Source organism: Lagenorhynchus albirostris, chromosome 1, assembly GCF_949774975.1.
Source record: "Lagenorhynchus albirostris chromosome 1, mLagAlb1.1, whole genome shotgun sequence".
Classification (NCBI taxonomy): domain Eukaryota; kingdom Metazoa; phylum Chordata; class Mammalia; order Artiodactyla; family Delphinidae; genus Lagenorhynchus; species Lagenorhynchus albirostris.
In genome coordinates, this window is record NC_083095.1 from 159,868,922 (window position 1) to 159,891,529 (window position 22,608).

General features: G+C 49.1%; 1 protein-coding gene across 1 annotated transcript in view; it reads left to right on the top strand.

Moving 5' to 3' along the window:
- The first annotated feature begins 8,801 nt into the window (after positions 1-8,801).
- The window catches only part of ARNT2 (aryl hydrocarbon receptor nuclear translocator 2), a 195,324-nt gene continuing 181,517 nt past the window's right edge, over positions 8,802-22,608 (top strand). Inside the window, exon 1 of the mRNA XM_060120677.1 lies at positions 8,802-8,833. Within this exon, the coding sequence (XP_059976660.1) occupies positions 8,803-8,833 (31 nt within the window). The 5' untranslated portion in view covers position 8,802. The remainder of the gene's footprint in view (positions 8,834-22,608) is intronic.

Genomic DNA, 22,608 nt, shown 5'->3' on the forward strand with positions numbered 1-22,608 from the left:
CCTGAGTTATGTCAACAGAGTGCCAAGGGACTATACAGGGGCCAAAGCCGAATGGTTCTCACAGTGAATATAGGGATAGTCAGTATTACTTTTCCATTCAAGGATCATGTAAGACAAATATAATTTGATGGACAAATATTCTGTTTAAATTAAAAGTTTAGAAACTCACGTGATGAAATGGAGACCATCTGAGGATTTGTGCTTTCTCCTAAGCATCTCCTTTCTCATTTTCCCTCAATCCTGCAGGATGCTATGCTTAAACAGTGACATGAGGATGAGGAGACCCAGCCCCACCCTTGCTATCATCCCACAGTCTCTGTAACAGGGAATCTGACTTACAAGATTGAGAAACCCATGCTTAGGGAAGGGTACCATTATCAGTCTCATCCTTGTCTTATCCAGTCCCCAGGAACAGCGGGGAGGAACCCACATCTTGGTAGGTCAGGAAGGGAATGCGTGTTTCCACTTTCAGTTCTCTAGGGAAGCTGGAAATCTTAAACCAGGAATTGAGGTGGGCTCTGAACTGTCTGAGGGAGGGATGTTCCCAGGTTTCTGGGAGCTGGAAGACATTGGGACTCTGGACTTCAAGGAGCAGAGAAGGCCAGAGCACTGGGTGGTGAGAGGTGTGCACGTGGAGGTAAGGCCAGGTACGCGGTACCAACATGCCCCTGGTTTGTGCTTCATTTGTTTGGCTTGGTTTTCAGTTGATGACAAGTTGGTGTTCAGTGCGAGTGGCAGGTTACTTAGCAGCAGAGAGAAGGGCCAGTTTCTGGAGCACGTGGGCCTGTAGTTAGAGATACTCTGAGTTCTGGTCCCATTCACAGGTGAGAAGGCGGCACAGAGTTGCCCTTTGTAAACAAGGAGAGCAGAGCCTGCCCTAGAGCCAAGCCAGGACGGCAGCCAGGGTGTTGGCAGTAGGGCCCAGTAGAGCAGAAATCTAGCAGGGTTTCTAGAAGAGACAGGTGCTGACCAGGAGAGAAGTCTGGACTAAGATGTGGCAGGGAGGTGGCCACCTGGGGTGGCAAGAGGCAACCAAGACAGATTCCTGGGAAATTCAAATTCCTCGAGGACCCCCAGAGATGCCTGGGCACGGGAAACCTGGTGAAAGACTAGACTTCTTGCTAATAAGGTGGGTATTTGTGTCGTACTCTGAGGCACCGTAATGGAGGACTTAGGGATTTCTTCCCCTTCCTTCTAGCCATAAGGTACCCACCTTGCCCAGGATGCTAACATGGTACACGTCTCTTGCCGTTTCTAACCTTTAATTGCCTAATAGATAAAATAAGCAGAAAGAACTGGAAAGTTTCAAAGGTTTACCTCTAAATTACACACGAGATGGGCTTTCAGGTTTACCTCTCAAAGTCTATGACTGTGTTTAAAACAGGTAGATATCCAGAAGACCAAAACCTAACCCCTCAATGAGTGAGACTGAACGTTTGCCAAATAAATGTTCTTGAACAGAAACAGATTTCCCTCTCACAGTGTGACCTACAGGAAGGGAAGTCATTGTCACCTGTCTTTTATTTGTAGTAATTTGCATGCTAGTGATTGAACAGTCGCAGACCAGTTGGTTGGATAATGAATTTGGTCTAGACGTGTTGTATCAGAGTAACTAGTGTGGATGCCAACAGAATGTCGAATATCACTTGGAAAGGGAGGTTAATCATTAACCCCATTAATTCACTTGGTATTTTTAAGCAAAAATTACCTCTGTAAATGTATAACATGGGAAAAGACCTAATGCATAATAGTTAGTATTACCTACTAAAACACCCGGAGAATCTTGTTAGGCTGAAAAAGAAAATCGTTGTCCTTTGTGAGGTGGTTTCCAAAATGGATTAATACAAACAGGAAAGCGGTTATCTATCAAAATATGAATAATTTCACATAGGTTCTATTTCTTCACTAATAAAGCCAAATCAAAAATGCCTGAGCCTGTGGAACAGTAGTGTCAGAGTGATGTGAAAGTCAGAGAGTGGGGCACATAGGAGAGGAGTTGTTCTAATTCCTACTGGAAATGGAGTTGCTGAAACCATTCTCATGTACCTGGAGAAAAGGAAGGTTACACTGCATACAGTGCTGAGCACTGGGTAGAATATCTTTTTTCATACTCATTTCCCTCTTGTTCTCTAAGGGTAACTGATGTAGCTTTTAATATGGATCAGAACTATGGTTACCAATGGGGGGAAAGGGGGGGTGGGATGAATTGGGAGATTGGGACTGACATACATACACTACTATGTGTAAAATAGATAACTAATGAGAACCTGCTGTATAGCACAGGGAACTCTACTCAGTGCTCTGTGGTGACCTAAATGGGAAGGAAATCCACAAAAGAGGAGATATATGTGTACGTATAGATGATTCACTTTGCTGTACGGCAGAAAAGCGCAACATTGTAAAGCAACTATACTTCAGTAAAAATTAATTTAAAAAAAGAAAGAAAAAGAACTATAGCAGGATATTAAAAATAAAAACCCAGCCAAGAGGAGTTAAAAGATAGAGCTGCTGGGGTTCCCTATCGCTGGAAACGTGTAAGATGTTGCAGAGAAGCAACATTTCGTTCTGTGTATCCTGTCAAGACAGTCACATTGGGGAGGCATGGTGGGTTATATGATCACTCATGTCTGATAAGATACTCAACCACTCACTCCATAAATATTAGAATACTTCTTATGGGTCAGGATATGAGCTAGGTACCAAAGGAGAAAAAAAAAGAAAAATGAAGGCAGTAGCTCACAGCTTAATGAAGCAAAAAACATATAAAAAAATCAACCCCAGTACAGCGAGATATATGCTAAAGTAAAGGAAAAGGAGGGACATGGAGCCCCTCCATGAAAGAAGTCATGGAGTCACTGCTTGGAAGGGAGAAGCCAATCGACAAATGGTGACCGATGAGTGAGAAGGTCATGGGGGAGGGGCAAAGGAAGCATTATGTTGTGTGTAGGAAATGACAAGTACTGGACTTTACTGGAGCATAGTTGTTGGTCGGGGGTGGAGAGTGAGTGTCAGAGGTCAAATGGATAGGTAGGTGGAGCGGATACACGAAGGTCCTTTCCAAAGGCTCAGCCCTTGGAGTAACTGGTAAGTGCTTCTTTCGGGGCTTGCTAAATCACCTTCTGCATTCCTCTCTGTTAATTTCTTCCTCTTTCTTTAACGCTTACCCACTTTGCAGTGGCCGTGCATGGGTACGTCCCCTAGCCTTTTCATCCTTCTCTCGGAACAGCATCCCCGTGGTTTTGAGCGCTGCTTCTTTGTGGCTCCAGCCACAAGGTTTCAGCAGGAGCTGCGTTCTTCTCACATGATCAGGTCTCCTATCCCAGGATGGGGCAGTCAGGGTCACCTGCCTCCTGGGCACGGCTGGGCTAGAGGTAGGCATCCAAGCCAGGGCCAGCCTCAGCTGCTCTCTGTTCGTGGGAGCCAGAGAGTTTCATCTCTACATTTCAGGAGCTATGTTCTGCACCGTGTGGAGGAAGGTGGTGTGTAGTGAGAAAGAATGACCCACAAAGAAGAGGAGAAGAGAAAAATGGGCACAGTGAGTCCTGGCAATGTTCGGATGCTTGTTCCCAGTTTCCCTGAGGTCTAACTGGATCCCTGTCTTCTGTGTTTTGCTCACTTTATGTATTTGGGTGTATTTAGCATCTCATGAAAGGTCTCTCCTTTGAGCCAATATGAGTTGGGGAGTTGCTGTGGTTTTGAATTCCTTTTTTTTCTTTTCCAATTTACCCCATCTTACCCTAGGCTATTGAACCTTACCTCTCTGATAACAGCAAAAATATCAACAAGTAAGTTATACCAACCACATGCCAGATAATGTTCTAAGCTTTCTATAAATATTAACTCGTTTAATTCCCACAAACTTCCTCTCAGGTGAATGCGCTCCATTGTCTCTGTTTCATGGATGACGAAACTGAGGCACAGAGCGTTTAACTCCCACAGCAGGTGAGTAGAGCTGCTGAGATCTGAACATGGGCTGTCTGGCTTTGGAGGCCAGAGCAGCTGAGAGTCTACCCTGCTAGGCTGTCTTTGCTTTACGTGGTAGATGAGGCCAATCCAGATGCCACCAGCAAGTCAGCAAAAGGGCAAGGGCAAGCACGTGCTGCCCCGGTAAAACCGTGGAACTCAGACTGGGACTCGAACCTGACCACAACCCAGACTGGGACTTGAACCCACAGTCTTTGTTTTTGAATTTTATTTTATTTATTTTTTTATACAGCAGCTTCTTATTAGTTATCCATTTTATACCTATCAGTGTATATATGTCAACCCCAATCCCCCAGTTCATCACAGCACCACCACCCGCCCTGCCACTTTCCCCCCTTGGTGTCCATATGTTTGTTCTCTACATCTGTGTCTCCATTTCTGCCCTGCAAACTGGTTCATCTGTACCATTTTTCTAGGTTCCACATATATGCGTTAATATATGATATTTTTATCTTTCTTACTTCACTCTGTATGACAGTCTCTAGATCCATCCATGTCTCTACAAGTGACCCAATTTCGTTCCTTTTAATGGCTGAGTAATATTCCATTGTATATATGTATCCATCTTCTTTATCCATTCGTCTGTCGATGGGCATTTAGGTTGCTTCCATGACCTGGCTAATGTAAATAGTGCTGCAATGAACACTGGGGTGCATGTGTCTTTTTGAATTATGGTTTTCTCTGGGTTTATGCCCAGTAGTGGGATTTCTGGGTCATATCGTAATTCTATTTTTAGTTTCTAAAGGAACCTCCATACTGTTCTCCACAGTGTCCATTTCCATTTACGTTCCCACCAGCAGTGCTAGCGGAACCCATGGCCTTTTAACTGAGATCACACACCTAGTCTCAGGACTTAATGAAGCTCAGGTTCTTGATGTCTCGTTGCAGAAAGAATTCAGTGAGAAACAAAGTGGTAGGTAAGAAGTGGATTTATTTAGAGAGAAACACAGTCCACAGACAGCGTGTGGGCCACCTCAGAAGGCGAGAGGCCCCGAAATAGGGCGTGGTTAGTTTTTATGGGCTGGGTAATTTCGTAGGCTAATGAGGGGGAGGATTATTCCACCTATTTTGGGGAAGGGGCGGGGATTTACAGGAATTGCGCCACTGCCCACTTTTTGGTCTTTGAACTTGGCCTTGGAACTATCATGGCGCTGGTTGGTGTGTCACTTAGCTTATGTTAATGCATTACAATGAACGTATAATGAGGTTCAAGGTCCACTGGAAGTCAGATCTTCTGCCCCCTTGGATCTAGTTGGTTCTAACCAGTTTTGGTCACGTTCTATGGCTATGTCGTTCTTTTAATGGTTGCCCCCTTCCCTCATGTTTCACCAGTACCTAAAGAAGTTCAGGCCTTAGGATGAGAGCATGAGAGCAACTCCCAAGAGACAGACATCTCCAGGGAGGAAGACTATGCCTGTCCCATTATGGTCTAGTCATTGTCTCCAGGCCCACTCAGTCATAGCCACACGCTTTCCGCTTGGGGCCGGGTGACTCTGGCCCTTGCTAAGAGGAAGAGTTGTGCTCAGGCTAGCGGAGCAGAGTCTTACGGTCCCGCACTATGGCTGAGAGTAGACAACAAACCTCACATCAACATATCTTACATTTAGCGTTTGTTGTTGTTCCATCAACAACCAGAAAAAGCTTAGCCTGCGCTGCCACTGTGCTTTTTGTCAGTTCCTTCTTGAATTTCTAGTAGCATTTGCTGTATACATTTTCATGTCATGCTTCCTGGTCTCTTGCTATGTTAAAGTTAAAAGAAGATAACAATTCTTGGAATCATTATACATTATACAGTGGAAGTCCTGTCTCTTATATCAAAGGGATACGAAGCAGAGGCAAGGTGATCTCTTCCCCCTACCTAGTGTTATCAGCACTGTGGCCTACACCCCGAGTCATTTCTGGGAATACCGTACCCAGAATTGTGTGCTACGGGCCCAGCGGTTCAGCGTTAATTAAAAAAAAAAAATGCAAATCTCAGCTTCGAAAGCAATAGCCTCCTTTGGAATTTAAAAGAGTTCTAGGTTGTTTAAACATTGAGTGGAATTCCTGAGCCTGTTAACCGGTCACAGTCTACTAGCTCTCATAATTAGCACAAGACCACTGTACTGTGCAAACGACACTCAGTATTCAACAATGACTAACTGCTCCATTTCAGACTGCTTACTTAAGAGTGGGGGGTTTGCATCCACAATCGACGTTTCTGGGTAGTTACCTATTTAACACCGAGAGACAAGAGAGATGGTGAGGGCCCAAATCACCCACTCCTCTATCCCTTCACAAAACCCTGCCCATTCCACCCCTCCACCACCACCACCCCCCCACCAAATCCCAGCATTGTGGGTGACTCAATTCCAAGTCTTGTTTGGCTACTGAGCTGTGTGACCTTGGGAAATTCACTTCCCTACTCTGAGCTTCAGTTTCCTTATCTGCAGACTCTGGGGGCTGAATTGGGTGATGCCAAAGGTCCCTTCCACCTCTAAGATGTAGTGACTGGGGGAGAGGATCTAAGATGTAGTCACTGGGGGAGAGGATGAAATGCCTCCTTCTCTGTTCAAACGCAGACATATTTATTACTTACTGAAAACCGCAGCACGGCAGACTCCAAGCAGACCATGGTAAGTGTCCCAGCCTCTTGTAGCTGTCCATATTCTACCTTTTATTGCCATGGACAAATGCAAGAGGAAGGATTAAAGATATCTGCAGAGCAACGTTTTAGAAAAATGGGCAGAGGGCAGCAACACAGTTAAATATATGTGTGCGTGCAGCTGTAATGGTCATGTTTACTACACTTTTATTTTTTAGGGAGACTATTAAAAATGTATTTGCTTGGAGATAATACCAAAATGAGCCACATGTTGTGGACGATGCGTGAACACCAAGGAGAGGGCCTTGCTTACCTCTGAGGGGTGTGGAAAGTCGGAGAATGCAAAGAGCTTGGTGGGAGCAGGGCTACAGTGAAGCTGGGGGCTATGTAAAGATGCGCCACCACAGACAGAACTGCCAGTGGGGAGCGGCTCCTAAAAGGGGATCGTTCTGGGTGGCGGAAACATTGAAGGTGGATTTTTACCTTGCTTGAGGAGTGCAATAAGCCTCCTCTTCCACTTACCCTAACAAATCTTCAGTCAGGTAGACCGTGTATTTATTAAGTGCACATGGGTCTTTGAGGGTGTTGCCGGTTGGGAGTATGTGGAAGAGAGCCTGAGCTCTCATTTGACTGATGCTGGGGAAATCAGGGGCAGCTACTTGGATGGGGGTGGTCCCAGCTGGTACCCGAGTTGCTCTCTCTCTCCCTCTCGTTATCTGTCTGGAGCTGGCCTGTCGTGATGCCGGATGCACACATGCCTTAAGTCTTCACCTGAAGTGTCTTTCTTTTCCACCTCTCCACATTCTGCTCATTTCTTCACAGCCTAGTTTGTGCTTTCTTGATCACTCCACCCTCTCTCTGGCCTCATTCATTCACCAGTGACCACAAGGTGCCCCAGGCAGCTGTGTGCTTCCTGAGTGCACATACCTTAGAAGTCCAGGGAGGGCAGAGCCCCTGTGGCTCTCTTTCCACGGTCTGGCCAATACCTAGCTTTGTGCCAGGCACACAACAGACATTCAGTTTCGTGGAATTGATAAACAAATGAATATTAAGCACGTGTTAGTCAAATCAGTAGTGTCAAATACTCTCCGGAAGACAATGCTTATGCGAAAATATACCCCAAGCATTTTTTCTCTACCCACCCCTCCAAATGCTTCTTCGTAAGGATTTAAGACAGTCCGATGTTTTTGCAAACATGTCTACATTTAGGGGCCATCTTGCCCTTTGTGGCTCTCACTGGGATGTGTTCACTCTTCCATGGAACCTGCACGGGGCACCCACTAGGGTGCCAGTCTTCTTCCTAAGAACCAGCCTACCGTCTGGCAGAGAAACAATCCCTCCAAGCTCCCTACAGCCTAACTTTACCAGGATATGCCGACAAAAGCATTTAGAGAATCTCTTAAATGCTCAGGTGGTCGCATAAGGCTCCTGCAAGAACTTCAGGTGATAGCCAATGACAGCCACCGCGCAAGAAGGAAAGCAGAGCTGAGAGCCTTTCTCAAAGCCAAATCATCCACAAATTCCCGGGCCGGCTGCCTCTGCCAGGGCGTTTGCTGAGTGCGCTCGTCAGCTGTCCGTGGCCGTGGCCTTGGAGGTGCCCGTGGCCTTGGGCGTCTCTAGCCGCGGGAGCCGAGCGGCACGGCCCTGGCATGCTAAGTGGGCAGCACTGGGGCGCCTTTGTTTCTCTCCGTCTCCGAGACCCGCGTCCCTCTGCATCTTAAGAGGTTGTCCCCCCACCTTCTCCGCCCCGGCCCTCTGGCCTGGGGACAGCGCCCCTCCGTGATGCGTCCCGGACACCCGGGGGTGGGAGAGACCCGGACCCAGCGACAAGGGAGGGGGCGTGCCTCCGGCTCGAGCCTGGGCACCTGCGCGGGCCCGAGGGGGCGGCCCCAGACTCGGGGGTCGCCCCACCCGCCCGCGGCCCCAAGTCTCGCGGTGCTGCGGCCTGGCCGGGGGAGCCGCGGCCCGGCACCCCCCGCCGCGTGACAAAGGCTGAAGCGGGAGGAGGAGGCCGAGGAGGGGGCGGAGGCGATAAAGGCGGGGGCGGCGGGCGGCCGCGGCGGCGGGAGAGCGCGGAGGCAGCGCCCGCCCGCGCCGTCCTTTGTGTGGCAGTGGTGGCGGTGGCGGCGGCGGCGCCTGGGCCTGCGCTGGCCTCGCCTGCCCCGGGTGGGGCGCCCGGCTCCGCGCCGCCCCTCCTCGTCCCCGCCCGGCGCGCGCCGAGCCTTCCGAGCAAGATGGCAACCCCGGCGGCGGTCAACCCTCCGGGTGAGTAGTGGCCGCGGGCCCCATCGCAGCCCGCAGGCCCTGCCCGGGGCCGGAGTGGGCCGGAGGGACTGGGTGCGCCGAGCGCCCCCGGGAGCGCGGAGCCGGGCGCTCGACACCTCCTGGGGCAGGGTGGGGGGAGCGGCTGTCATTCTGCGCGGCAGGCTCAGCATCAGCACCAGCCGCGGCATCTTCATCCCAATCTCTGCCCCATCCCGGTTTCCAGGACGCGCCAGCTCCTACCTGCGGGCGGCGGACGCTGCCTCGCATCCCTGGGAACCAGAAGGGCCAGTCCACGAACCACTTAAGTTCCGAAAATACCCAGCTTTGCCTCCCCCATCCGACGCCTTTTTCTCTTTCTGTTGCGGCCCCTGTGGCATCAGGCGTCTGCCGGTCGGGGCGGGTAGGAGGGTACCGCGTTGACCGAGGGAAAAGTTTGGACCCAGGATTCAACAGGGTGGAACTCCCCGGATGCTCCCCTGCCCGCCCCGCTCCCCAAGCGCTGGTCCTTTGAGCCCTTCGCGACTAGCTACTATGTATCCTGATCTTCAATGGACACACACACACACAGTCTGTAGAAACGCAGCGTGGAGAAGCCCAGGCCGGTTCAACATCCTCTGCTTTCTAAGGCTGACCTGTTCTCAGGGTGCTGTCTATGACAACTGTGCTCAATGGGCAGATTTCAAAAAATGGGAAGAGTTCATGATCAGGTGGGAATATTGACCTGCTTTGGAATTGCAGCAGGGAAATTCTATTTTAGTTGGGAAAATGCCCTACCTTGTGAATAGGACAGCCTGAAGGGTGTCCGAGAATGGAAAGGGGGACACCTAGACAGACTGCTACAAAGTTTTGGGTGCTGTGCAGTGACTGCTCTGGCCATGACATGGTGTTAGGTCCCTGTGGAGGATGCAGGGAGAGGAAGAGAGAGGCCAGCGGTCAGGGAGTTCCCCGTAGAGGGAGGTCGTGGGGTGGGTGGGAGGGTGAACACCCACAATGCCTAGCAAAGAAAAAAAATGTGTCGTACGAGTTAGAAGTGAAGGATTCCTTCCATCTAAAGTGGTAAGGGAAAGGCTTTTGGAGGTTGGACATTTTAAAACTGGAGTTTGAAGACCTGGAAGGTTTGAATACACAGAGCCTGGCGCTGAAGCGACTTGCAGGTACAAGGGATGGCGTGAGCTATGGTGGACTTACTCTGAGCATGTGTAGATGCCAGTGGGTGGTTGGAGCATTAGGGGTATAAGGGAGCAGCGGAATATCACACAGACTGGTTTGGCAGTGGCCAGGCTTTAGAGGGCTTTGAAGGACAGGCTAAGGAGTATGGGCTCTTGCCCTGCACGTTATGAGAGAGTTCTCTGTGGTATTGAATAGGGTAGCCACATGGTCACAGTACTTGTGGAAGATTAATTTGTCAGCTAAGTTGAGGTACCATGGAAAGGAGGCAGCAAGACTGGAGGCGGGGAGGCGGGGTCAAAATGAGGCAGGTGCTGGGGAGGTGAGACTTAGCGGCACTGGCTTGGAACAGAAAGAGGAAGGACAGCACCATTGGGCAGGTGGAGGATCTCAGACTTGCACTGCTTAGATTGGGGGTAAGGATAAAGGGGGTGGCCTAGGAGGCACTGAGGTGGGGTGTCCATGGAGACACCGAGGTGAAGAGCCTCAGTAGTTCCAAGGACGGAGGTTGCCTTAGCAAAGTAGGGAGTCTTGGAAGAACAGATGAGTCCCCTGTCCAGACGCTGTTTGAAAGCAGCTGTGCCAATTTGCTTGCGGCCGAAGCCCGCCACTTCAACCTGTTCAGCTGCTTAAAACCCAATAGCCAGAAAGATCAATAGCAGCCTGATCGATTTAAATGCTATGACATGAGAAGAAGCGAAGGGCGTTAAACGAGGATATTTTAGTCCAATGTAGGTTTGTGTTTGAAATAGGAATAAAATCAGAGGCAATGTACATTTTATATATATATATATATATATATGTTTACACATATACACATATACGTACATACCATTACATCTCCGTTTAAGGCGTTTTGTCCATAACCTTGTTCCGTGAGCTTAACGGAATAAATATGGGGCCGCTGCTGGGCTTGGCGGTGCTGAGCACACGAATGTCTGTGCCTTGGACTGTGGGACACTTGAATCAAGCAAGTGCAGGGCATTGTTTTTACTATTTGCAAAATAATAAAATAATTTGGCTTGCTTGATGGACAGTGATGTCTGTGTCTCTTCTCTGTTCGCAGAGATACCAGAGATCTTGAGCATGGTGAGACCTTCTCAAGGGAAAACTCCTTGAGGGGGTCGCCTTTTCTCTTACCCACCCGTCTTTTCTTTGAGTGGCCCTCCGCGGTAACCCTCAGATCTGTGGGGCAGCTTGTTCTCTCACCGTGTGAATCGCGAACCTCTTTGGGGAAAGGGTGTAGTTTCGAGGGATACAGCTAAAGGTTAGAGCCCAGAGAGAGGTTTCAGACTTTTCCTGGCAATTTACCACCAAGAGAGGCAAGGTGCCCGAGCTGGACACCCAGAGTCCACCTCTCAGAGGCATGAGTCATGTGATGCTTGGTTGAATGCCTCCTCCTCTTTCTCCCACCTCCCCCCCTCTCCCCAGATGCTGTTGCTTTGCAAAGAATAAGAGCACAGTGAACACAGGCAAATGCACTGGGAGGCACCGAGGTTTATTTCTGCTGCTAATCTGTGTCCAGGGTACGAAGGTGACAGGCCATCACTTCCCCACCCCTACCCACTTGTTCCTTTCTCTGCAGCTGACCACTGCACACCAGCAGACCCATTTGCAATGATGCTTGTCTGTGATGTACGGCAGGGGCACTCTGGGGTCTAGGTAATGACAGGTGAAGTTGGAATCTTCCTGCTCTCATGTATTCAGGTGATCTGAGCCAGGTTCAAACCTCTAACCTGCCCCTTCTAGGTCCCCTGTTTGGGTTTTCAGATTCTACCAGTTACTCTGGGGGAGGAGTGGTCTTTGGAGAAGGAAGGGTTTGTCTTCTGGACGTCCTTCTCATGGCATCTGCCGCAGTACTCCTGGTCTGGTTCCCCTCTCCTGGGGCCTCTGACCCCTCCCTATTTCTAGGTCATTGCAGCCCCTACCTTCGTTGCTAATATTATGGTAGTGGCTGATTTTCTCTATTCTTTCTAGATAGGAAGAACTTATGTCCTCTAGACTAGAGAATGGAACTCTACAATCTTCTGTTCCATATATATGTATTATTTGTTTCACTTCCTTTGGGTGATTTTTAAGCATTTCTGATTTGTATTTAATAATGAAGGTTTGAATTAGTTTCATGCATGAAAGGGTACGTGCAGCTGAAATGGCACAGTTCGGAAGGGGACTGTTTTTCCAACTCCATTGTTTCCACCTTAATCTTGTGTAACTTAAGCACGAGGGACTCAGGTTCAAATTCAGACCAGTGATCATTAGGAATTACGCATTATCGGAGCACACTCCGAAATGAGTATTTGCAGAGTGTTAATAAGGCTTGCACATTTTTAAACTTCAGAGGTATGTTTTAAGAGATTTAGAATTTCTACTTTTTTCTGAAATTAACTATTAGATTTTTTTTCCCCTCCAGGTTTCTGGTCTCTGGCATTTTAGTTTGGAATTGATTGTATAGTGCAGAAGATTCTTGGCAAAAATTGCCTTAGATGGAGGGATATTCGGGTCGGTTCAGCAAACATATTGAACACCTTTGACCTTCCAAACACTGTGCAGGGCGGAGGGCAATGTGAACATCCCTTCCTCAACCTCTGGGAGTTCTGAGTCTAATAGGGGAGACGTCAAGACCAGGTTTATAACAAAAGGTGGAATGAAATGAACTTGACTAGGTGTGTATGTATCATGAGAGGAAGCTTTGTAGGGAGGTAGCTTCTGCAACTGGGCCCCTCAAAAAGAGAGAGTTTGGCCTATGGAGAATTTAGGAAGGGTCTCAGAGAGCTGGGGGTGGGTGTGTGGGGGGGTGGATTTGTGAAAGTCTGGGGAACCGTCAAGTGGTTGTCTTCTCACTGCTCTCAGGGACCCAGATGGACCCCCAAGAACGATGGGGTAGAGTTAGAGCTTTGGAGAGATGCTAGCTGTGATTGCAAGCTGCCCAGCAGCACTGCCTCAGCTAGAGGTGGAACACCCAAACGAGCTGAACATACATGTCCAACGTCTTTACACACTGCATTTCGTGCTTTCTAGAAGTCTCTTGATTGCAAGATACATCATTCTTTTATGTGCTTCCAGGAAAATACTGTTGCCAGTTCAATGATGACGTACTGTCAATCGTAAAATGCTCCTCCATTTCAGTGATGTTTCAGAAGATTGCATCTAGAACCAGTAAAATACCGTGCATTAAGAAAAAGTCAATTTTGCTGCTTCACCACCTGTACGTAAAACATATGGTCTCTTTTTCCAGTAAAAAATGATACAGAGTTTGCCCTTTAGGCATGTGCCAGGGAGCCCAGTGATGAACCAACAGCCTTTTAGCACTTGTCAAAAGATAGGAGTGATATCTAAAAAAGAGATTGATTTATTCCTCAGTCAGTATTTATTAAGCAACTAGTATGTGTCAGTTATGGGGAGCTGCGCTAGCTTGAGGTCGGGAAGAGCTGGGCTGGTTCGAGGAGCCAGAACAGGCCAGGGTGGCCGGAGGACGGTGGGTGAGCAGGGGCGACGGGGGTGTGGGAGACCACTCACGGAGAGGCATGGATTGGGGTACGGGGTTGAGGTTCGAGTCTAAGAGCAACAGAGAGCTAGACGGGTATTGAGCAGTGGAGACACGTGATCCCACCCGCAGTGGCTGCTGTCTGGAGAGCAGACTGGAAGGAGGACAGCGGAGAAGCAAGGGTCCCGTTAGATGTTGCTGACGTGGACGGGGGGTGGCATTGGGCGTGGAGAGAAGGAGATGGAGTTGAGATATATTTGGGGGCCAGGACGCCATGCCGAGCAGCTCCAGGGGCACTAGTTGTATCCTCGGCCATCCTTGCAGTCGGGCAGGGCGCCTGCAGCACCTCTTTTTTGCGGGTAGCACCGTAACTGTAGGGTACAGGGTTGGGAGAGGGTGCTGAGGGGGAGGGAAGAGTCAAGAATGAGTCCCAGCTTTCTGTCCTGACAGCTGGGTGGTGGGAGGTGATGGGAAGATAGTGAGGCACACGTGGCTGTGGGGTGTGCTCGAGGTTCCTGCATTAGACGGTTGGGTGCAGGTGCCCAGGAGACACAGAGGTGGAGCCGCTGGGGAGACCGAGGGCCGTGTGGGCCCAAGGGATCTGGGCTGGAGAAATAAGTAAAGAGCAGCTTCTCTAAATGCTTTCCTTGGGGAAAGTGAGATCAAGGAGAGTGGAACACTTGGACCAAATCCCCTCAGTTCCCCAGCAGTGCCTCCATTACTGCTTCATTGTCGGCCTGTGCCGAGATTCACCAAGATGCACGGAGAAATAATTTCTGTATCTTTTCCAGAAGCATTACTCCACTCACAGTGTCAGCTCTGTGCTGGGCCGTCCTTAGGAAAGGAATGTCCAGCAGAGTTGCCCAGGAATGGGATATGCTGTGTGAGGAGCTGAGAGCGCTTTCACACAGAAGCGGGTAGGAGCCGTGCGGGTCAGGCTGATGCACTAGTTTAACACACAGAACTTCTTGTTCAGTGAATAGAAATGGACTCCCGCTTCTAGTCAAGCCCTTTCCCACTTGAGGGCTTTTGCTTGTGCCGTGTTCCTCTTCTTGGGATGATAAACTGCTCACTGTCCCTTCCTCCTCTCTCCCAGCCCCTCCCCACACCTAACCATTTCCCCATCCAACTCCTTTTGTTTCCTTATGGCCTCAGCTTGAATTCTTACTCCATCGGAGAAAGCCCTCCTGACGCCTTTATCCAGATCAAGTGTGCCTGTAATGCATTCCACCAGGGCCCCGCAGGGTGGACTTGGGTTGGAGCTCTTCCTCTCATGCGGAATGAAACAGTAAATCACCTAGATGTTTGATCCATGCCTGTGTGTCCTGCAGCTCTGGGAGCCCCCTGAGGGCAGGGAAGGCATCTGTCGCTGTCGTGGCCCCACATCCACCATATTGCCTCCTGTGCAGCAAGGCATGCGGGAAGGTTTGCTGATGAGTGAATGTCTGGACGCCAGACAGTTGCATCACAGTTTCGTATGTGACTGCCTTGAAATGCCCACCTTGAAGAAAAGAAAGCATGTGCACTGTATCTGTGGGTCTCTGAAACCAAATACACCAGTGCTGTCTAATCTAGATTCTGATTTTTATTGGCGGGAACTGATTTTGATCTGAAAATCCCACCAGAATAATCTGTCCCCACAGCAGTGCCTCTAGACTTTATAATAAGGCCTTGGAAACACAGATATTATCCTTCTTCCCAGAAGGAGGGCAGGGCAGACTGGTAGTAGCCTGGAGACCAGCTGGTATGGTGGAAAACACATATCCCCACCCTGTGAAAACCCCACAAAGGTCCTTCCCTTTGGGGCCTTCTGCTCTGTGTGCGAAACTGTTGCTATGGCTTGTGTAATCACTGGCAGTTACAGATAAGGTCCCCCGGGCTGGCTCTCCATCCAACTGCCCCCCCGGAGGGGCTGACACGGGTCCCAGAAAGGCAGCATTGAGGGGCCACAGGCCCTGGAGTTGGAAGCGAGACGCTTTGCAAATAAGTAGAGTCTGCGTGGCTTTCGAGACTGACTGTAACAATTGGAACATTTTTCAGGGACATCCACAAAGAAGCAAAAATGTTCACAAGTAGGTAATTCCTGCTCTTGTACATTGTACAGTAACATGGGGCATCTTTTACTGCTCCCGTTGTGTTGTGAGAGCAGCTAAGCAGAGCCTGGGAGGGGTCTTCTCCTAGCCCCCGCTGAGGAGTTGGCTTCTTTCTTCCCCATAATCACGTTTCCTCCTGAACACAACAAGAAAGATACATGTGGATTATGAAAAATTTGGAAACTGTACATAAGTGCCAAGATAGTTCTGCTACCCACTATTAAGAGTTTTGCATATGTTGTTACGGACTTTTTAAAAAACGTCATAAGTCAACACAAAATAGAATTGTTCAAAACATATCATTTTTTCCCACCTTCGTTAATAGGAACAGTGTATCTTACCAGAGATACTGAAGCGTTCTGATTTATGGCCTTGTCATAATTTTTTGACTTAGTCTCATATTTAGGCATGTAACATTTGGTGTGCTTTTCCATTTGTCAAAATTATACACAACACTGTAGTGTACATCCCTGTATGTAAATATATAATTGCATGACTTTTTTCCTTAGGGTAACTGCTAGAAGTGGAATTAACATAGCCAAGTGGGTTGGTATGTTTTTATTTTATATTGCTTTCCACAGAGGTTAAACCAGAGGCTCAAAGGGGTTCAGAGACTCACCTGGGTTCCCTAGGGCATACATGGACATGAGCTCAGATGCTCTGCTTCCAGCTCTGGGCAGGGCCCTGCAGCCCCCGCCAGGCTCCCCTCTGCCCCCCGGGTTCTGTCGGCACCCCAGCCCTGCCCTTACCCGTTCCCTTCTTTCACGTGGCCTTCCCAAACACACGTGCTATAACTGTCCTGGAAACCTTTGATCCCTGTCTGTTGTCCACACATCCTCCTTGGTTTGAACTATCCATCCCCCACCAGACCACCTGGCTGACCAGCCCCCAGACTCAGAGAGCACAGGGCGCGGTAAGGTGTTGTCCTTCCTGCCTGCCTTCTGTGGCGTTAGGCAAGCCGTGGTAGTTACTGCCGCTTCAGATGCAGAGTCAGGAGGTTTTAATAACGGAGGGTAAATTGTTTGCTTTTGGTTTTGATGATCCCTGCTTTTCTTCCACAACTCTAAAAAAATAGAGACCAGCTGCAGGTGGCACTGGGCACCTCTGCACCCAGGCTCAGGTAGCAAAAGGAAAGGCTTGGATGTTGGCAGCCTGGGACGATTCTGGGGTACTGTGTCCAGGGTGAAGAGCACCCCGGGGGGTTGGCCCAAGCCAAAACCAAGCTCGGTGGGTGGATTCAGAGCTTTCTGGGAGCCAGGTCAGTGAAGTACCTTGCTGGTAGCCGAGTGAGGGACCAGAGGAGAGGAGGGTAGTCTTCTGTACACGGGGCACTCCTGGGGGACCTACAGTGACCTACTCGTGGCCATCAGAGGCTCTCTGCCTGTTGAGAAATGCAACTTCCCTCCGGTTTCTGTCTGGCCTGCCAAGCTGCCCTAACAACAGTTAAGGAAAATCCACTGGAATTGATAAATGATTGATTATTTATCAGGAGAGCCACGTGGTTGCTCCTTACAGACAGCAACAGATGAGCTGGGTTCCAGACTTTGAGGCGACAGCAAGTAGCGAAGTTCATTTTGCCCCCATTTATTTCATTCATAGCCGTCATCAGATGCTATTCTCTTTCTTCTCTCGGAGACGCTGACTGAGCCAAGTGGCAGAGCATCTAAGAACCCTGGCCCAGGGGGGCCAGAGATGTGTCCACACAGTGCTTATCGACTGGGAGCCATTCCGGGTTGTTACAGCATCAGGGGTGGGTGGGGAGGTAGGGTGGGAGGTGGCATCTTGGGGGTGGAGGCCAGGGACGCTGCTAAACATCCTGCAGTGCACAGAGCAGCTCCCACAACAAAGAATGACCCAGCCCCAAATGTCACCAGTGCCAGGTTGAGAAACCCCGGTCTATGCGGACAGGACTTCTCGGAAGCCTCTGGGCAGCGGCAACTGGGAAAGGAACCCAGGAGTTCCATGGGGTACACAGCTGGCAGAAATGAAGGGGCTGGTCCCCGAGACCACCACTTCAGAGTACGAAAACATGGTGGCTTTAGAAACAAGATGCTACTTCTCAGAAAATTATGATATCCATAATGGAAGTTAATTTAAATGTGAAATAACAACTGCCCGAATTTTTTATTATTATTTTTAGAACAGCATTGATGTTTCTATCACATCAGCAGGTTTAAAACGAGGCATAGTCTGGACTCATTTGCCATCATTTGATATGCTTGATGGATTCCAAGTCCCAGAAAGAATGAAATGAATGAATGTGATCAAGGATCACAGCTGTGTTCTCTCTCTTTGAAAGCATTTCACATCAGAAAACTTCTAATTTGTTTCAGCCAGCCTTCCCCGGGCACTCCTCTGCCACCCCTGCACAAAGGGTGAGGTGCCCAGTGCTGGGGGTGGCGTGTAGAGAGATGCTGAGCGAAGTAGGTTGGCCACACGTGTGTTTAGCCAGTGTCCACAGCAGGCAGGGGCGGGACAGTTTTATGCACATGACTGGCGGCTTGTTAGAGGGCAGGAGCGAATGTGACCCCGCCCCCCAGCTCCTCCTGAAGGGCAGAGAGAGCGTGTGTTACAGGAATGGCTCGGGGCGCACAGCTCGATTTAGCACCAGAGTACGTGCCTTTTCCTGAAGTCAGCCTCACAAACCACAGGTCTCTGTTTCCTGCTGCCTGCCCGGCGTCTTGTCCACCTCTCCCTCACGTTTTGCAAAGCCAGCACCCCCTCCACGCCCGCCTCCCCCAGGTCCCCTGTGGCAGTGAATGGTACCACACTCCATTCACTGGTCCAAGCCCGACATTAAGTATTTTAATTGCTTATCCACCTAATTAAACAAATATTAATTGAATGCCAACTCTGTGCTCACAGTGGTGTGCAAAGCCAGGCGTGGTCCCCGCCCCCGTGGAGCTCACTGTGGGGAGAGTCGGCCGTTTATTAAACAGTCACATGCACGAGGGTATTATTTAAGTAAGTATCAGGAAAAAGAAAGGTGTCTTTGTGTCCAAATGCAACAGGAAGCCATTGAAGTGTTGTGAGCAGGGCTGTGATGTACTGGGAGGTGGATTTTGAAAAGATCCCTCTGGCTGTTGAATCAGGCCGGCCTGGTGAGGGCATCCATCCTCCCCGTCCAGGGAGGGGACCACCGGGGCCTGCTCCACGTGGCAGTGGACATGGAGAGAAGCAGGTGGATCCCTGAGATATTTAGGAGGTAAAGCCAACAGAACCAGATGATGGATCAGATTGAGCTGATAGAGGCGGCAGTGGCTAGGTTCCCAGTTCAGTCACGGGAAAGGTAGGGTGCTGTTTCCCAAGACGGCGAACGTTGATGAGGTCCTGGTATTTTGGTGGAGGTGGCAGGGAGGTGACAGACATGGTCTTGGGACATGTTGAGTTGAAGACATCATGAGTTCAAGGCATCCAAGTGGGGATTTGCCAGAAACCTCAAGTTGCTTCATTTCCCTTTTAGAGTTGGGATTTTCTTTTTTCACTATGGTATCCCCAGTGGCTTGAATGAAGCCTGCCACATAATAGGAGCTTAATAAATATTACTGAATGAATGAATGAATGAATGGATTGGTCTCCAAGTCCCCCAAATTGCGAACCAATGAGAAGCAGCATGACCACTACAAGGTTCCTTTTCTGTTTTTAGTAACTTTCTACGCTGAAGTAATTTCAGGCTTACAGAAAAGTGGCAAGAATAGTGCACAGAACTCCTGTATTCCCATCACCTAGATTTCTCAAGTGTTAACATTCACCACCTTTGCCTAATCAAATTTCTTCAGTTTTTCTCTCTCTTTATTTTCCTGAACAATTTGAGAATACATGGTAGACACGATGCCCCTTTTAATTCTAAATACGTCAGTGTGTGTTCCTAAGAATAAGCACATCCTCCTACAGAGCTACAATGTATGATCAAAATCAGGAAGTTAGTGGGACTTCCCTGGTGGTCCAGTGGGTAAGACTCAGCACTCCCCAATACAGGGGGCCTGGGTTCGATCCCTGGTTGGGGAACTAGATCCCGCATGCATGCCACAACTAAGAAGTCTGCATGCCACAACCAAACCGATCCTGCATGCTGCAGCGGAGATCCCGTGTGCCGCAACTAAGACCCGGCGCAGCCTAAATAAATATTTTAAAAAACGTTTAAAAATCAGGAAGTTGGCATTAATATAACAGTATCAGCTAAGCCGCAGACCTTATTCGTATTTTACCGTTGTTCTTCATAGCCAAAACCATTTTTTTTTTTTTTGGCTCCAGGTTTAAACCAGGATTACAAGTTATGATGTCCCTTAGTCTTCTTTAATTCTGGAATTATTGCTGTCTTTTTTGGTTTGTTTTTTTCCCTTTCATGGCTGTAACATTTTTGCTGAGTACATGCCAGTCCCTTTATAAAATATCCCTCAATTTGGTTTTGTTTGATGTTGCCTCACGATTACGTTGGGATTTTGCTTTTAAAATTTTTATCAAGAACCCCCCCTAAGTGATGTTATATCACAAGGCTGCTTTTAGCAGGCATTACTTAAAAGCGAGTCTCTGAGTCGATGAAGTCAAGGTCCTGTGCAGATAAAGCTAAGGAAGGATGATTAGTGGTTCCACGTGCCATTCCCTACGTGCTTGGCAAACCTCTTTGGGTTCTATACACCATATATAGGTAGCTTCAGATGCTCTTTGTCAAGTGCAGGTCCCAGGGTTTTGGGGTTTTTTTAAAAAGCCTGTGAGGATAACAGTTTCCTAACTAAATATCAACTTCACTTGACAAATAAAATAATTATAATCTAACTGTGTAAGGCTTATCATATCTCTAATAAAGTCAATAGGAAGTTGAAGTGTTTAATTACCAACTTTCCTAACATACAGATTGGAAAGCTTTTCAGGTAAGTTACTCATGTGCAATGCCTGAAACACACTGCAATTAACAGTCGGATCTTCCTTCAAACAGTAATTAGTGTGTGATTTGTCCTGCTCTTCGTGGCTGGTGCATATCCAGGTTTAGATGTGTATTTGTGTTTACTTTAGGAAGTGAATTTGCTGCTGCTTTTTTTTTTTTTTTTTTTTGGCTGCACCCCATGTGAAATCTTAGCTCCCCGACCAGGGATCCAACCCGGGCCCCCTGCATTGGAAGCGTGGAGTCTTAACCACTGGACCACCAGGGAAGTCCCCTGCTGTTTCTTCTATAGTCCACTTAAAAACAAGTTTGCATTTTACTGTGACTTCATAAAGAAAGACCTAGTGACTTAAAAATCAGATATTTGGGGTGCATAATTTGCCTGCAGAAACTTGCTGAGTTTTTCCCCAAGATCTGAGAATCTCCGTCCTCCCCCCTTCCCTCTACCCCCTCCTCCCTTCTTTCTTTCTCCCTATGTCTCTTTCTCTTCCTCCTTCATCTTCTCCTCCTTTCTTCCATTTGTCCTTCCTCCCTTCCTCCCTCTCTCCCTTGGTCCTTCTTTCCCTCCCAGCCCCCCCCTTCCTTTGCGTCAAAGACCCAAAGGAACCAGAGAGGTTGGAAATGTTCGGGTCACCGCAGTAGCTCATGCTGGGTCACCTTGCTACAAGTATTTAAAAACCCAGACTCCTCTACTGTGTGAGTGGTGACGATGTGAACACCATTTACTAAGGGACAGTAGAGGCAAAGGCCTCAGTTTTCCCATCTGTGAAATGTGGTGACTTCTTCATTGAGCACTGACTGTGCTGTGTGCTCAGGATTCAGAGGTGAGCAGAACACTGCCCCCCGGGCTCGAGGCAGCCCACGGAGGATGCGGTGACCATGGCTCATGGGCTGGCTGGTTACCCTCTCGTGGCCGCTGCCTCCTCACACGTACAGTGGTGCACCTCATTCGGTTGCATTGTGGATTAGATGGTTCTGTTTAACACCTTTTGGGATGGGACCTGGCACATGGTACACACTGGGTCATTGGTGACTTTGCTCCCTGTAATTGTTTTTCACGGGGGCGCGGAACAGGGCTCAGGGCTCAGAAGTGAAGGGCATCTTTCCAGCTGGGCAGGGAAAACGTGGGGAACAAATAACCAAATGTGCTTATGAAAGCAGGCAGCCTGATGTTACCAGGGCTCTTCTGTGCATGTGGGGATCACAAGCTGTCCCCGCTCCAGTATTCCTCCTCCCAGGCTCAATGCTGGGGAAATCCCCGCCCTGCCTGTGTTCCTTACAGCCCTGGGAAGAAGTACATGCGCCACAGGGATAGTCCCTCCCCCACCCTGCTGGACTCCAGGCTTTTCCCTCCTGTCGTGTTGTGACTGTCCTTCTCGCCATCCCTCCCTGTTTGCTAGACTTTCTGCCCTGGTCCTGCCCCTAAGTGCAGACCAGTGTGTAATGCCCTGCCCCCCACTTCTCTGCTCCCTGTTCTCACTGGCATAGTGGGGTGGGGGAAGGGTCCCATCGCCCTAGAACAAGTCTCCCTCCTGGCCTCTTCATACTCTGGACAGACTGGGATGGGCTGACCACCCAAGAGGGTTCCCTGTTGAATGCCTAGGGCTGCTGTGACCTCAGACACGGTGCCTGGGCGCCTGGAAGCGGCCTCTGCAGGTGGTGGCTTGGTGCCCCTGTCTCCTTCCACCTCTTGAACTGGCGCCACTGGGCCTCAGGCTGCATCCCAAGACATTTCAGTTTTGCACAACACTTTGTGGACAGACTAGGAGTTAAGACGTGTGTCTCCTTTGTTCAAGTTTATTCATTTGTCTTCATCCATTCAACAAATATTCATTAACTGTATGCCCTTTATTAATCATGGTGCTTAAGTGCTGGGATTATACTGGTTAGAAAGAACGGCGCAGTCTGTGCCTTCAAGCATTTACAGTCTTGCAGAGGGCAGCTCTTCCCCTGAGTCATTCAGGCTGAATGTTCGCGCAGGAGCTGTTAGGCCCGTCTACCACTAGGTGGCGCAGTCACACAGGTAGCTCAGTCACTCAAACTCGACCTGCCTCAGAATCACCAGGAGGGTGGCTTGTTAGTACCAAGTGCTGCCCTGTCCCAGAAGCTCTGTCAGTAGGTCGGGGTCGGGTCAGAGAGGGGTTGGGTT